At 35.7% G+C, this 17,129-nt stretch overlaps 1 protein-coding gene across 7 annotated transcripts in view; it reads left to right on the forward strand.

Annotated features, from left to right (window-relative positions):
* The first annotated feature begins 7,638 nt into the window (after positions 1–7,638).
* LOC132513758 (charged multivesicular body protein 1B2-like) overlaps positions 7,639–17,129 on the forward strand; it is a 41,122-nt gene continuing 31,631 nt past the window's right edge. For all 7 annotated transcript variants that reach the window (XR_009538532.1, XR_009538533.1, XM_060138336.1 and 4 more), the window contains exon 1: positions 7,639–7,820. Coding sequence is in view for 5 of the 7 variants with exons in the window: in XM_060138336.1 (XP_059994319.1) it covers positions 7,805–7,820 (16 nt within the window). In the remaining 2 variants the exon portion in view is untranslated. The remainder of the gene's footprint in view (positions 7,821–17,129) is intronic.

The raw sequence follows: 17,129 nt of genomic DNA on the forward strand, positions 1-17,129 counted from the left end.
GTCATTGTGTGTCTATCAGTTTAATATAAAGGCAGTACTAGATCATTCTAGAGCTAGAGCAGTGGTTCTTAACTGGAGGTGATTTTTATCCTCTAGAGGATATTTGGCAATCTCTGGAGACATTTTTGATTGTCACAGGTTGAGGGGCAGGGGCTTACTGGCATCTAAGGGGTAGAGGCCAGGGATACTACTAAACATCCTACAACATGTAGGACAGCCCCTAAAACCAAATAATTGACCAGACCAAAATGTTTATAGTGCTGGTTGAGAAACCTTGATCTAGAGGTAAGAACAGTGGACCACACTATAGCTGATTTTGAAGAAAATAAAATTCAAAAATCAAAGAATATAAGTACTAAAATATAGAGGACTTGAAAAATGTACAAAGCATGCTAACTCTGTTTTAAACAATCACTAGATAAATTTCTAAAACCAGGGGAAGGACTTTGACAGAATTTTGACTTGAGATTCCAAAATTGATCTGGGATGAAAAGTAGTAAGAAAGTAATACTAAATAAAAGTAGTATCTGGAGCTAAGTGTATAGGTTCTGTGGCCAGTAAAATGGGGTACAGGAGTAGAGGATAGTCTTTTAAGAGAGCTAGTATTTTGTTTGTTTGCTTTTTACCTTGCATTCACCTGCTCTTCTGATAAAAGTCTCTTATTTTTGCTTTCTCTTCTTTTAAGAGTTTTTTTTCAAACAGCTCCTGGATGGTAAAATAATAGAGATAAGGAAAAGCTTTATTAAAAATGAGTTTCTAAGCTTTTCTTCTAAAATCAGGAACAAGACAAGGATGCCCACTCTCTCCCCTTCTAGTTAACATAGTACTGGAAGTCCTAGTCATAGCAATCAGAAAAGAAAAATAAATGAAAGGCATCCAAAATGGAAGGGAATAAGTAAAACTGTCACTATTTGCAGATGACATAATACTATATATAGAAAACCCTAAAATCTCCACCAAGAAACTACTAGAACTAATAAGTGAATTCAGTAAAGTTGCAGGATACAAGATTATTATACAGAAATCTGTTGCTTTTGTATACACTAATAATGAACTATCAGAAAGAGGAAGCAAGAAAACAATCCCATTTAAAATTGCATCAAAAAGAAAAAAAAACCTAGGAATAAACTTAACCAAGGAGGTGAAAGACCTACACTCTAAACACTATAAGACATTGAAGGAACTTGAAGATGATACAAAGAAATGGAAAGCTATCCTGTGTTCATGGACTGGAAGAATTATTATTATTAAAAGGTCCATACTACCCAAAGCAATTTACAGATTTAAGGCAAGTCCTTTCAAAATACCCATGACATTTTTTCACAGAATTAGAACAGATAATCCTAAAATTCATATAGAACCACAAAGGACCCTGAATAGCCAAAGCAATCTTGAGAAAAAAGCACAAAACTGGAAGTATTACGCCCCTGAATTCATTCTATACAACAAATCTACAGTAGTCAAAACAGCATGGTACTGGCACGAAAGCAAACACATAGATCAATGGAACAAAACAGACAGCCCAGAAATAAACCCAGGCACTTTTGGTCAATTATTTACAACAAAGGAGGCAAGAATATACAATGGAGAAAAGACAGTCTCTTCAATAAGTGGTGCTGGGAGAAGTGGACAGCTATATGTAAAACAATGAAATTAGAAAATTTTCTCAAACCATATAAAAGTAAACTCAAAATGGATTTAAGACCTAAACGTAAGACCAGAAACCATAAAATTCCTAGAAGAAAACATAGGCAGTACACTCTTTGACATAATTCTTGGGAATATTTTTTTGGATCTGTCACCTAAGGAAAGGGACACAAAAGCAAAAATAAACAAATGGGACCTAATTAAACTTAAAGTCTATTGCACAGCAAAGGAAACCATCAAGAAAATGAAATGACAGCTTACTGAATGGGAGAAAATATTTGCAATTGATATGTCTGATAAAGGATTTATATCCAAAATATATAAACAGCTCATACAACTCAACATCAAAAATAATTAAAAATAGGCAGAAGAGCTAAATAGACATTTTTCCCAAAAAACTCATACAGATGTCCAATAGGCACAAGAAAAGATATTCAACAACTCTAATCATCAGGGAAATGCAAATCAAAAAAAACAATGAAATATCACCTCACACCTGTCAGAATGACTGTCATCAAAAAGATAACAAATAACAAACGTTTGAGAGGATGTGGAGAAAAGAGAACATTAATACACTGTTGATGGGAATGTAAATTGCTTATAGCCACTATGGAAAACAGTATGGACGCTCCTCAAACAACTAAAAATAGAACTACCATATGATCCAGCAATTCCACTCCAGAGTAAATATTTGAAGAAAAGGAAAACAGTAATTCAAAAAGGTATATGTACACCAATGTTCACAGCAGCATTATTTACAATAGCCATGATATGGAAGCAACCTAAGTGTCCATCAACAAATGGATGAAGAAGATATATATATATATATATATATATATATATATATATATGCAGTGGAATCTTCAAAACATAAAAAGACTCACAGATACACAGAACAAAGTAGTGGTTAACACTGGGTAGAGGGATGGAGGAAGGGGATTAAGAGGTACAAACTACTATGCATGAAATAAATAAGCTACAAGGGTGTAATGTATAGAACAGGGAATATAGCCAATATTTTATAGTAACATTAATGGAGTATAATATATAAAATGTTGAATCACTTATGTTGTATTTCTGAAACTAATATAAATCAACTATACTTCAATTAAAAAAGAAAAATAAAAAGTTAATTTCTCTGTGAACAGTTACACCTATATTAAAGAATTTCTGAATCATTCAACTCTCAAAACTATTTTGGAATCATCTTAAGTGGAAAGATCTCTAATAACAGCAAATGCTTTGTTCTTTCTCACAATATCACCCTTTAAGAATCAACTCACTGATTATTCAAGTTTAAAAAGATTTCCTGGCAAAGAGAAATTTTAGTGTTGAGTGCTCTGTTACAATAAAAGTTTCTATAGAAATGTTCTTTCTGATAACTATACATTGCAATCACCAAATATTACCATTTCTTATTAAAATAACAATGAAATAATAGAAATTATCACATATAGAAATGGTAAATATGTGGAGGGATTTTTCCTAATTACCCAAGACTATTTTTTTCATTATTTTTCTGTTCACTTAAACCTTACATTCAGATTCTCATCTTGTCTCCTTTTGCTCATCTCTCACTTCCTAATTATAAACTGGATAATTTTTCAGGTCACCTATGGCAGCCACTCAAACCAATTCCTCTTGTCTTTAAACTTCTATTCCCACCTCGTCTTCTATTTGCCTCAGCTAAAAGAGCTTTACCTCGTCTATAGCTCTAATCTCTTTCACCTGCCACTTAAAGAGTGAAATTTTGAAAATCAAATAAAACACAGGAGAACAATGAAACCAGCAAGGTGTTCTTTGTCTGCCTAGGAAAATAGTTTTTCCATTATGAACAGGAAAGACCCTCGTTTATACCTTGCTAGGATTTCCAAGAAACTGAATACTCTGCTTATAGAAATTATAAAGACTGCCAGCCAGCTGGAATAATTCTTCATTTTACTCTTATGCTAAATGGGTACTTGAGCTATAGAAAGCAAGGAGAAGTGGTCTTATTCATGATTCTTCCTTGCCAATCTGCTACGTACATTCAAAAGTACTGGATTAGGAATCAAAGGGTCCTGAATTGAATACAGACTCCATTTGCTCAAAACTTGCTCAGGCTGGAGCTTCCCTAGTGGCGCAGTGGTTGGGGGTCCGCCTGCCGATGCGGGAGACGCGGGTTCGTGCCCCGGTTCGGGGAAATCCCGCGTGCCACAAAGCGGCTGAGCCTACGCGTCCGGAGCCTGCGCGTCCGGAACCTGTGTTCCGCGGCGGGAAAGGCCGCAGCGGTGAGAGGCCCGCGTATAGGAAAAAACAAACAAACAAACAATTGCTTAGGCAAATCATATAATCTCTCTGAGCTTTGTTTTTCTTTTTTTTTTTAATTGGTAAAAAGGATAATAATGCCTGACAGTTTGCCTCAGGTTACTTTAAGTATCAAACGAAATGATGTATAAGAAGCACTTTGTAAACCATGAAGTTCCATCCAAATTGAGTTATTTTAGGCAGAATAATAAGATTTATATTTCTCTATATTAGAATTTTCATTTCCAGTACACAAACAGACGCAAAATATAGACTTCTGAGCCCTGCTACAAACTTATTCTATCTGAATCTATAGAGGTGAGGCCCAACCATCTGTATTTTTAACAAGAACACTAAAGTTTGAGAGGTACTATATAATGCACCATTCTCTTTTCTGATGTATTCCTTTCTTTCTACTTCAAGGAAAGTTTAACTGTCATGTACCATTTAATTTTCTAATCATCTTGAAATTGTTTGCTAAAATATAACAAAAACGTTGTTGAGTTGTCACAAAACAACCTAAATTAAATTTTAAAAATTAAGTAATTTAGATTTCAACTGCAATTGTTTTATAAATGTTTTTAACTTTAAAAAGGAAAGCTTGTTCTTTGTAATACAATGGATTGCAAAATATTTAGAGAACTAAGAATGAAGAATCATGAAAATAACTCAATTTCCTGGGAGAATTATAATTACCACATTAGCTTCATTCATGCTGAAGTTTAACACATTCAATAGCTGCTGAGTTAAGACACTATATTGGTTCTTTACATCTCAATTATCCCAGTAAAAATTCAAGATCTCTTAAAACACACCTAAGTTTCAATAGGTGAATTTTACCATATCTGAGTTTATCAATTTGTGACTTATTTTGTTTCAGTTAAACCTTCTTATTTAGAGTTAACTAAGTCCCAAAAGAACAGTTTGGGAGGTCCTATACCTATCATCTTTATCACTATAGCCCTGTTCTAAGAGTGAAAGAAGAAAAAGGTAGTTGCCTATCTAGGTTAGACAGGGTAGGTGGTATTACTAAATCTGGTAGAGTGGAAGAAACAAAGCCAATATCTAAGATAACCCAAAACAACAGGAAATATGACTAAATGCAATGAACAATGAATGAATAATTGTGCCTAGGGTGAGAGAGTAAAATTATATTTTAAAGACTACATCTGGCTTTAAAAACACTAACCTTAATCATCACTATGATAAACTAAACATTTCCATATTTCATACTAACATGTTTAGGAGACTAAAATAAGTTATTGATCTTAGTGTTTAATCAGAGTATGTGTTAATATAACACCAATATATTCTTAGAGGCTATATTAATGTGGAAACAACCCAAATAACCACCATCAGGAGAATAGATGAATAAATTATGATATATTCATACAGTAGAATATTTCAGTGAAAATGAATGAACTATGGTTACATGTAGCAACACAAATAAGGAACATTATGATGAGTTACAAAAGCAAGTCAAAGAAGAAAGAAAAAGTTATGATTTCATTTACACAAAGTTCAAAAACATGCAACACTAAAGAACATATTGTTTAGGGATGCAAATACTATTGGTAAAACTATTAAAAAAACAGAGAAAATATATATAAATTTGAGACAGTAGTTGCCTCGAAAGAGGGAAGGAAAGGAATGTGATTAGGAAAGGAGTACATAAGGGAATTTATAGGGAATGGTAATTTTCTTTTCTCATAATGGGTGATAAGTCACAGGAGGTTGTTGTATTGCTTTTGTTTATTCTGTACTCATGTTTTACAAATATTGTTTTATAGGCATTCAATGTTTAATAAAACAATTAAAATTTGATGTATTTCCTTTCTCTGTAATATATTTGCTCTGTCATAAAACAAGTTTATGATTTTAACAGATTTCAATTCTTTGCTTTCAACAGCAGCAGTTACAACTGAATATGCATATACATTCAATAGTTCTATTACTGTGCCTAAGATCAAAAGAATTATTAAATCTAACTTTAAGAAATAAGATGTCCAAGGAATAATATGAGGGCAATTTTTGGAGTAAAAATTAGTTTAGAACTCATAAAAATAAAAACAACTTCTTAATCTTCTAAGTGGTTAGTAAATCAAAGATATAGGCTATGTATTTTTTTTTTTTTTACTTTAGATGGACAGCAATAACAAATTCCTAACTGGACAAATCTCTTCAGATTTTAACTTTACTAAAAACCTGATCCCAACCTAAGAAGTTCTACAATTTGCAAAAATACTTTAAAAACACTTTTTAAAAAAGGCTTATTCTTTTAAAAAAGAATATAACTAAAATACATAAAACTTGGAAATGCTTAAGCTTTAGTGGATTGTTCTGTCAACATGTGGATTTATTGAAAGAGCTGTGTTAACACATATTAAAAACCTAGGGACGAACTTTTTAAAACACTTTTTTTTTTAACTTTTTACCAAAAAAAGAATTCTCAAACTGTGAAATACAGTTAGTTGTTTACCTAGTATGGAAAGTGATGAAACAATAATGAAATCTGTCAACTTTTGTCTGTCTCCATAAAAGTAAATCTTGCATCCCAAATATATACATATGGAGAGATATAAATAAAAATCTTTATACAGTTTCATCTATGGATGTGGTTTACAGATTGTTCTTCCCCAGAACTATACTCAAAAAGGTTTTTCCAGCATTAAGGGTTTTATAATTCGATAAGTCTGAAGCCTACCAATAGTCAACACAAAAGAGTGAAACACTAGCTTTTTGAACCATTTTAGTTTTCAACAGGAAATGATCCTAAAGGTAAAAAGAGGCTTAGCCAATTATTTACTCATTCTTTTCCCCACATATTTAAATATTAACGATAAGAAAAATTTAAACGCCAAGCTTATAAAATTCCTCCATAAGGGTATAATTATTCTAGCTATTTTTCCCCCCAAAGTAGTATCTCTGAGCTCTTTCTTGGAATGTCTAAGAGTTTTGAATTGAAATGCAGCGACACCAATGCCAAAGATTCCCTTCCTTCCCATAAATCTAGAGATTCAGCGTCTAATTAATTACCTTTGGATATATTAATAACTCACATATAAATGCTAACCGCTATTTAGCATTTCTATTAACCTCCCGTCCATTAAAGATTTGGTAGTAATTTTCATATTTTACACCATCTATTATAAAATAATAATAAACTATTTATTACGAATATATATTTCACAGCAACTTCACCTCTTAAACCTAGGCTTAACTTTTTTCGTCCTCCCCATCTAACCAAAAACTTTAGGATCATATCCTTTTTAACACTTTAACTGAACCTCACAACTCAAAACTACCAACCCCGCTAATCCCTTATTTCATACGATTATAATTTTTTTTTAAAGTACTTTAAAAGCCCTATACCTTTTTCCTTCATCCGTAAGACAAGCTCTGAGAACAAAAGTGAGGGGTCAAGGATAGTGTGAAATCTGAGGGAAGAGGTGGGGCAGAAGGTTAAAGAGAGTTTGGAGTAGGACAAAAGAAAGAACTAGAAAAGTAAGCTGGGTGACGAAAACCGTTAGGCGCTGGTTAGGCTTGGGTGCAGCTAAGGACACGAAGGGGAGGGGCTTAACCTCTTGCGCTCTAACCCCCAACGCACGGAAGCGACTGCCACACACCCTATCCGCCTCTCAGAGCAGCAGCCATTTTGGCTTTGCCCCAGCTCCGCCCCTCGGACGCGGACGGCTCCATCCCCCCACGCGCACCCCACCCCCGCCTTCTTCGCGCAGAAACAGGAAGTGGGATTGCGGACCTAGGAGCCAGGCCGGCAGCAGCTCAGGACTAGAGTCGCGCTCCGAACGCACTGCCGTCAAATCCTTGCCGCTGCCCCTGGCTGTCGCCTCCCAAGAAAAGTCGTGGGACCATGTCGAATATGGAGAGTATCCTTTCCTTTCTTAAAAGTTGCTGCTAGGGCTTAAAGAGGTGGGAGAGAGGAGGGCCTGGGGCCCTGGAAGGTGCCTGGTGGTGACCTTTTAGGTCTAGTTGAGGAGGGGTGAGGGTTCTGACTCCGATTGGTAGGCTTTGGCAGCTTATTTTGTTTTGTTTGTTGTTGTTTTCCTGGTAGCCGCAAGCATCCTGAATCAGGGGACGTGGGGCTGCTTTGAGAAGATTACTGAACACGAACCCTCCCTTGTTGAAGACTACTGTCACCTGTTCTTTCAGGGAATTTATCCATTTCTGAAAAATCGAAGGAGAGTGGTGTGGAAGCAGGCGACAGTTTGCCAGAGGTTTGGGGCAGAGGTATAGGTTTTGAATGGGTAACGAGGGCAAATAGTTTTTGTGGAACTTCTTCCTTTTTCTGGATGGAGGTGACTGGTAATGAGTTCTTAATACCAGCCCTCCGAACTAAGTTGATTGCTTGCTTGTTAATAATCTGATTTAGCACGTGAGGAAACTCATAGTTTCCTAAAGCCACAAAAATCCATCAGTTGCACCTGTGTTACCACTTAAGCAATGTGTTCAAGGTTAGGAACCAAGCTGTGTGAAGCTCTGAATTGAAGAAGGATGAGGTGGTTTTTTGCAAGTGAAATACCATCACAGGATTTTCATGTCGCTGTCCTTCTTCCAGAAATTGGCATTACAGAAATAGAGTACTTTGATATCTTGCTATTGAATGAAACTTGGCAAAATAACAAAATTGGGTCATAGAAATTCTCTGATAGCTCATATTGAAACTATTTTCATTCATTAATTTGTAAGTCTGAAATATAGAAAGACATTTGGTGAGAGTATTAAATTATGTAAACTGTACTGAGAATATTGGTAACATATTTGGTGCTGAACTGGCCAAGATAAACCAAGAATAAAATGTGAACCTTTGTGGAGGTGCAGAAATAGGTCATTTCATGAACACAGTAGATGACTAAAAGGCCCAGTTTAAAGGATATAATTTATAGAAGTGTAGTTGTGTTAGATGATTTTTATTAAAGCACCATCATAAAAGGGCACTGGATTATGAGTCAGAAGATCAATTTCCAATCCCAGTTCTGCCTTTTAAGAAACATGTGAGTTAGAACAACTCATATAGCCTCTGTTATGCAATGTTTACTCATCTGTAAACATACTAACTGACCTGTCAGCCTTATAAAGCTCTTGTGAAGGTAAAATGAAATGTAAGGGCTTACTAAATTACGAAGTTTTGAACATGTTAAGTATTAAGAAGTGGAGTACAATTTGCTATCTTTTTCGCCAGATCTTTTGGAAGGGTTTGAGGTAATAGCTCTAAAACTGCTTTTATTTCCTACTTTAATAATGCAAATTACTTTTGCTCACCTAAAAACCTACTCTATGTGATTTCCAATAATAAGATAGTTACTAATTTTCTTTCACTGAAAAGTGTGTATGCCTGACTATAATTAAAATTAATGGTACTATTATCAGTAGTTTAATACATAACAAAAATGAATTGTAACTACTCTTAAGTCCATCAAAGGAAGTGAGGACTTCATTCATACCGTCTGGCAGTGGTTAGTTCTCTTGGTCCTTTTTTTAGAATCCAGACCTTTTCCTTTGAGTATAGAGGAAGAAAATGACATATGGGCTCAGACCTGTCTTTCATAAATAAATAACTTGAACTGAAACTTGAGTAACATTTATTTGTCACCTATTTGAAATGCAGAAATCTCATTGTTACAGTATGTAAGAAGAATAAATGTGCTAACACAGTTGAATTAGCATGGTAATTGTGACTTCTGTCCTTGGGCAGATAGATACACTGAAGTTATGTTGGATTAGATCCAATATCATTTTAAACAACTTGATGGAATAGCCAAATTTATTTATTTTTTAAAATTTTTATTACAGTATGTTTGCTTTACAATATCATGTTAGTTTATGCTGTATGGCAATGTGCCTTTTCCTGGGGAAAATATTTGTCGCTGACATCTCTTTCTCTAGGGGATTCTAACCTGAAAAAGGTTGAGAAGCAACGAAGTAGATAATAGGTACTGTAGACATAAGAGTAAAGAAAGGGATGTTGTGAACTGGACTGGTATCATTGTCTCCTTTTGTAGTCACCTAGACAGATGAGACTGTGTTATAGGCAAAAATTGCCAGCTACCTTAAAAATGCTCTCCATTGTGAATGGCTTTACATCCTAAAGCAGAATTACAGATCAGAGTCTCTGAGGCTTTGCTAGTGTTGACAAATGTATTGTGATTTTTTAACCAAGATATTAATAATAGTTCAAATTTTGTTTTTTAAATATCACCTGACAGTAGTCTTACAATGTATGTCCTGGCTTGCTAGTAGAATGTTGTCTTATAAGAAGTATTTTATGTAAGGAATGCTTATCGTTCATCATTTGATGCTATTTGAGGATCAGTTCTGAGCAATTCACTATGAAAGTTAAAATGCAAAAAGAGAAATAAGAGTTGAGCTGGCTTTGAATTCCTTCTTGTTCTTCTATTCACAGTTAATTACCCATCTCTAGGCTTCAGTTTTCACATCTGTACAATGAGGGAAGTTGACAAGCGATCTCTAAGGTTTCTTTCAATTCTGAAGATCTCCCTGAGTTTCTGTGTTCCCAAACTCTACCTCCCAGACATACACAAGGGATGATGAAGATGCTGGGAGCTGAAAAAGAGGAAAGTTGGGTATATAATGCCACTTTTTCTCATCAAATGTATGCATAACCATCTATGGTATGGCACCACTGCTTTATTCTGGAGCAGGCAGGTGCTAGTAGAACATTCTTATTCCTTCCTCTTACCTCCTTTGTTTTCAACCTTTACTTCTATGTAAAGGATTGTAAAATCCTACTGTTGGCACTTGGAATCAAATAGCTTTCTGCCCTACTATGTTGGGATAACTTACTTTCCCTTGGAGTTGCTCCACCGACTTCAGAGAGGTAGGCAGGACGTAAGAGTTCTACTATGAATTTCTGCTAGTAAACTGACTATAACCGTTTTTCTTGAGGAAGCAGATTGAAATCTTAGAGCAAGGTTTCCTTCTGTATGCATATTAAATATGTGGAACCCTAATGATTGTTATTTAAATTTTAAAGCAATAATCTATTAAGGCATAGGTGATTTCTCCCCTTTGCCTGTCAGCAGTGTGATTGCTATTAAATGAAATCACACAGAATGTTTTTTTTTTCCTTTTTAAATTTATTTATTTTTGGCTGTGTTGGGTCTTCGTTGCTGCATGTGGGCTTTCCCTAGTTGTGGAGAGAGGGGGCTACTCTTTGTTACGGTGCGCGGGCTTCTCATTGCAGTAGCTTCTCGTTGCAGAGCACGGGCTCTAGGCGTGTGGGCTTCAGTAGCTGTGATGTGTGGGCTCAGTAGTTGTGGCTCGCGGGCTCTAGAGCGCAGTCTCAGTAGTTGTGGTGCACTGCCTTAGTTGCTCCGCAGCATGTGGGATATTCCTAGACCAGGGCTCAAACCCGTGTCCCGTGCATTGGCAGGCAGATTCTTAACCACTGCACCACCAGGGAAGCCCAACATAGAATGTTTTAAAGACACATTGGGATTTTTTTATTCCCTGACTAGCTGTATTGCCCAGTTAAGATAGGTGACTTATCTAAATCATGAGGTGGTAATGACAATTTATTGAACATCTACTATGTACCAAACTTTGTGCTGGGGATTTTATATATCATCTCAAAACCTCAAAACAACCCTGGAAGACGGGTGGTAGTGTCCTCATTTTATAGAACAGGCAATTAAAGCTAAGAAAACTACAGAGCTTGTAAGTGTAAAGGATCTGAGCTCGGCTCCAAAGTCTCTGGTGTGTTCACGTTTCCATAGTGCCTCCAGAACTTACAGTGCACTTCAGTTATATTTGATCAAGTCCTAGGGTTATGCAGAGCTACTCTTTCTATATATTGACATTCCATTTGAGATTTTTGCTTTAAAAAGAGTTTGGAAAACCATGAATCAACACAATCACTTTAGGGAGGACCTAGCTTAGATTTTCTCGAAGGCAAGTCTATTCATAGATATATTTCCTATTAAGAGGTACACCTGGGCTTCTTCCCTGGTGGCACAGTGGTTGAGAGTCCGCCTGCCGATGCAGGGGACACGGGTTCATGCCCCGGTCCGGGAAGATCCCACATGCCGCAGAGCGGCTGGGCCCGTGAGCCATGGCCGCTGAGCCTGCGCGTGCGGAGCCTGTGCTCCGCAACGGGAGAGGCCACAGCAGTGAGAGGCCCGCGTTCTGCAAAAAAAAAAAAAAAGAAAGAGGTACACCTGTATGATGTAATGTTTTAAATTTTAATTTTATAGAGTTAGAAGGTAGGGAATACTACTTTCTGAAAATTTGAAATAATTGTTCAGATGATTCATTGATTTTACTTATTTATCAATCCCAAGGGCTAAGTGAGTTAGTGTTTTCCTTTTGCATGGATTTTGGCAGGAGGAGGGAAATCTACTGCCATTAATGGAGATCTTTAAGACCAATTTTTCAGAGTCAGTGTTTATGTTAGCAAAAAAGCAAGCATGGTGGTATATAATAAACCTCATAGTGGTTAAGAGGAAGATGGTAGGGAGGGGAGGAAGAAGGTACACTGGGCAAAGAAGCTGTATGTGAAGACACAGAGTCAGGTAACTGGTGGAGGCCATCATCACTGAAGCACAAGTTGCTGGAGCCTGGGATTACCCAAGATCTAGTTTAGGGCCTTATGCATTATTCTATACATGTTAATATGTATTACTGTTCAGCCTTCTAAACCTTCAATCCATCAAAAATAAAGTATTTCAGTCATTGTCTTTTCAGTTGGCAAAGAAAAATAAATACTGTCTTAATAGCAACCACTTTGCCAAATTGAATTTATGATTAGTCAGTGAAGGAGATTATTCTGCCAGTTTTATTTTTTCCAAATAGAAAAATACTCCAAGGATTTACAGCTAACTAAAATATCTAAAATATTTCACAGTATATCAACTCTGGTTCATAGTTCAATTTAGTGGTTGAATCAACGCCATTATTTTCCACATTAGCAATAGAGGATATTCACTTATTGTAGTGTATACAGAAGGTGATTATTTGAATAGCAGGCACCTGAATTTAAGAATCGCCTACCCTGGTTGTAGAAGGTACCCGAGAGTTAGAGGCAAGGTTTTAGACGGAGGAGTGTTTTGATTTCTGGCCTAGGACAAAAGATACATCATCAGAAAAACACTGGTTTTACAGGTTGCCTGGGATACATAGACACATATGAATATATTTGGCAGGGGTGGTAGTCTAAGATATGTAGTCCACCTCTATGGAATCATGTGCTTTACACTACATTTATGAGTCAAAATGGGAAAAATAAGAAGAGACCATGTAAAAAGTATTTTCCAAAACCAAATATCTTCAATTTTAAAAGCCGTCCTTTATTGTGAGACTCTCCTTCCTACATTTTTGGTGCTGCTCTATTCTTTCTGTTAATTATACCAGTCCAAGGATTTTTAAAAAAGTCTGGGATCTGCTATGACATTGGTTTTCTCACTCTTAGCCACAGAGCCCTTTTTTTTCCTGAATGGAATCATGTAGAATCCTAATATACTACAGAAATAAACATCATTGTATTAGTGTAAACTTATTCATAAGCTTATATGTGTAATTGAGTCCTCTTGCCCAACATCAGTGATGCTTTTTCCCCAGTATATCAGGTACCATTGCAAAACATTTTTTCTACTATTCATTTACTTAAAACTATTGAGTACTTCTGTTAATCACTGCACTAAGCTGATGGTATAAGGATAATTAGGGTTCATCCATATTCTCAGGGTGTCCATAGTCTAGTTAAAGAAGTAGACATGTAAACAAAGAATTATAATGAAATACAGAAAAGTACATCATATATGAAGTAACATGGGAATACAGAGTAAGTAGCTACTGACACTGTAAATTTCAAATTAGTGTTTCCACAGAGTATACTTAAAATTTAGGACCAGAATGTTTGAAGACAGCCTTGGAGAAGAGCTATTTTATATTAAATTTATATCAAGCACAAACAGGTTCAGTGTATCCAAGTTATAATACTACTACACATTCCTAACAGTGTTGTCCATATACCAGTATTATTTAATACATGCTTTTGGGTTTTTTTCTTTTAATTTTCAAGCAACCCTCTTTTTTAAATTGCAAGGATACCATCTCATGGAATAGGACTATAGACTCCTAATCTAACCTTTTATTTGAAATGAATTTTTTACAAAAATCATGTAACTTTAATCCTCACCTCCCCAAGAGCAAGTACAAAAAAGAATAAAAGACCAGTTACCTGCCACTGGGCTTAAGAAATAAAACATTACCAACTCATCTATTATTTCCCCACCAAAGGCAACCACTGTCTAAAAGTTCATATTTATCATTTCCATGCATTTGTTTATATTTGACCACATACGTATACATTCTTAGGATATAATTAATGCCTTGCATATTTTCCAATTTTATGTGTGTGGTATAATGTTTTCTTTTTTATTCAAGATGGTTCTTCAGATTCATTCATTATGTCATTTTCACTTTCACCTCTATGTAGTTTTTTTTTTTAACATCTGTACCTTTTTTTTTTAAACATCTTTATTGGAGTATAATTGCTTTATTGTAGAAATATCATACAATTTATCCATTCTATTTAGTGATGAACATTTAGGTTGTTTCCATGGTTTTCTGTCATTATAAACAATACTGCTATGATCACTTGTACATATTTGCTGTGTCAGCTGGGGACAGTTTCTCTATGGTATATACCTAGGAGTGGGATTGCTGGGTTGGAGACTATGGGTATTTTCAAGTAATGATTTTTTGATGATTTCCATTGTAATCTGTATACCTTTTATTTTTCTTATCATGCTTGGTAGGACTCCAGAACAATGCTTAATTTAAAAAAATATGTGTGTGTGTGTATGTATGTGTGTGTGTGTGTATATATATATATATATATATATATCATGATCACTTTCTTGTTACAGTCATCTCTGGGTATCTGCAGGGGATTGGTTCCAACACCCCCCTCCCCTCACAGATACCCAGATCTGCAGATATGCAGATCTCTTAGTTGGGCCTCTATTTGCAGATGCAAACCCATGGATACAGAGGGATGACTGTACTGATTTTAAAAGGAATTCTAATTATTCACTGTTAAGGATGATGATTGCTCGAGGTTTTGTTTTTGTTTTCATGTGAAATTTTTTTTAACATCTTTATCAGAGCATAATTGCTTTACAGTGGTGTGTTAGTTTCCACTTTATAACAAAGTGAATCAGTTATACATATACATATGTTCCCATATCTCTTCCCTCTTGCGTCTCCCTCCCTCCCACCCTCCCTATCCCACCCCTCAAGGTGGTCACAAACCACCTAGCTGATCTCCCTGTGCTATGCGGCTGCTTCCCACTAGCTATCTATTTTACGTTTGGTAGTGTATATATGTCCATGCCACTCTCTCACTTTGTCACAGCTTACCCTTCCCCCTCCCCATATCCGCAAGTCCATGCTCTAGTAGGTCTGTGTCTTTATTCCCGTCTTACCCCTAGGTTCTTCATGACATTTTTTTTTCTTAGATTCTATATATATATATATATGTGTTAGCATACGGTATTTGTTTTTCTCTTTCTGACTTACTTCACTCTGTATGACAGACTCTAGGTCCATCCACCTCACCACAAATAACTCAATTTCGTTTCTTTTTATGGCTAAGTAATATTCCATTGTATATGTGCCACATCTTTATCCATTCATTTGTTGATGGACACTTAGGTTGCTTCCATGTCCTGGCTATTGTAAATAGAGCTGCAATGAACATTTTGGTACATGACTCTGTTTGAATTATGGTTTGCTCAGCGTATATGCCCAGTAGTGGGATTGCTGGGTCGTATGGTAGTTCTATTTGTAGTTTTTTAAGGAACCTCCATAGTGTTCTCCATAGTGGCTGTATCAATTTACATTCCCACCAACAGTGCAAGAGTGTTCCCTTTTCTCCACAGCCTCTCCAGCATTTATTGTTTGTAGATTTTTTGATGATGGCCATTCTGACCAGTGTGAGATGATATCTCATTGTAGTTTTGATTTGCATTTCTCTAATGATTAATGATGTTGAGCATTCTTTCATGTGTTTGTTGGCAATCTGTATATCTTCTTTGGAGAAATGTCTGTTTAGGTCTTCTGCCCATTTTTGGATTGGGTTGTTTGTTTTTTTGATATTGAGCTACATGAGCTGCTTGTAAAGTTTGAAGATTAATCCTTTGTCAATTGCTTCATTTGCAAATATTTTCTCCCATTCTGAAGGTTGTCTTTTGGTCTTGTTTATGGTTTCCTTTGCTGTGCAAAAGCTCTTAACTTTCATTAGGTCCCATTTGTTTATTTTTGTTTTTATTTCCATTTCTCTAGGAGGTGGGTCAAAAAGTATCTTGCTGTGATTTATGTCATAGAGTGTTCTGCCTATGTTTTCCTCTAAGAGTTTGATAGTGTCTGGCCTTACATTTAGGTCTTTAATCCATTTTGAGTTTATTTTTATGTATGGAGTTAGGGAGTGTTCTAAGTTCATTATTCTTTTACATATAGCTGTCCTATTTTCCCAGCACCACTTATTGAAGAGGCTGTCTTTTCTCCTTTGTATATTCTTGACTCCTTTATCAAAGATAAGGTGACCATATGTGTGTGGGTTAATCTCTGGGCTTTCTATCCTGTTCCATTGATCTATATTTCCGTTTTTGTGCCAGTACCATACTGTCTTGATTACTGTAGCTTTGTAGTATAGTCAGAAATCCAGGAGCCTGATTCCTCTGACTCAGTTTTTCTTTCTCAAGATTGCTTTGGCTATTCAGGTTCTTTTGTGTTTCCATATGAATTGTAAGATATTTTATTCTAATTCTGTGAAGAATGCCATAAGTAGTTTGATAGGTATTGCATTGAATCTGTAGATTGCTTTGTGTAGTATAGTCATTTTCAAAATATTGATTCTTCCAATCCAAGAACATGGTATATGTCTCCATCTGTTTATGTCATCTTTGATTACTTTCATCAGTGCTTTATAGTTTTCTGAGTACCAGTCTTTCACCTCCTTAGGCAGGTTTGTTCCTAGGTATTTTATTCTTTTTGTTACAGTGGTAAATGGGAGTGTTTCCTTAATTTCTGTATGTGTTTTTTTTCATTGTTGGTGTATAGGAATGCCAGAGACTTCTGTGCATTAATTTTGTATCCTGCAATCTTACCAAATGCATTGATTAGATCTAGTAGTTTTCTGGTGACATCTTTAGGAT

The sequence above is a fragment of the Lagenorhynchus albirostris genome, chromosome X, assembly GCF_949774975.1.
Source record: "Lagenorhynchus albirostris chromosome X, mLagAlb1.1, whole genome shotgun sequence".
Taxonomy (NCBI): domain Eukaryota; kingdom Metazoa; phylum Chordata; class Mammalia; order Artiodactyla; family Delphinidae; genus Lagenorhynchus; species Lagenorhynchus albirostris.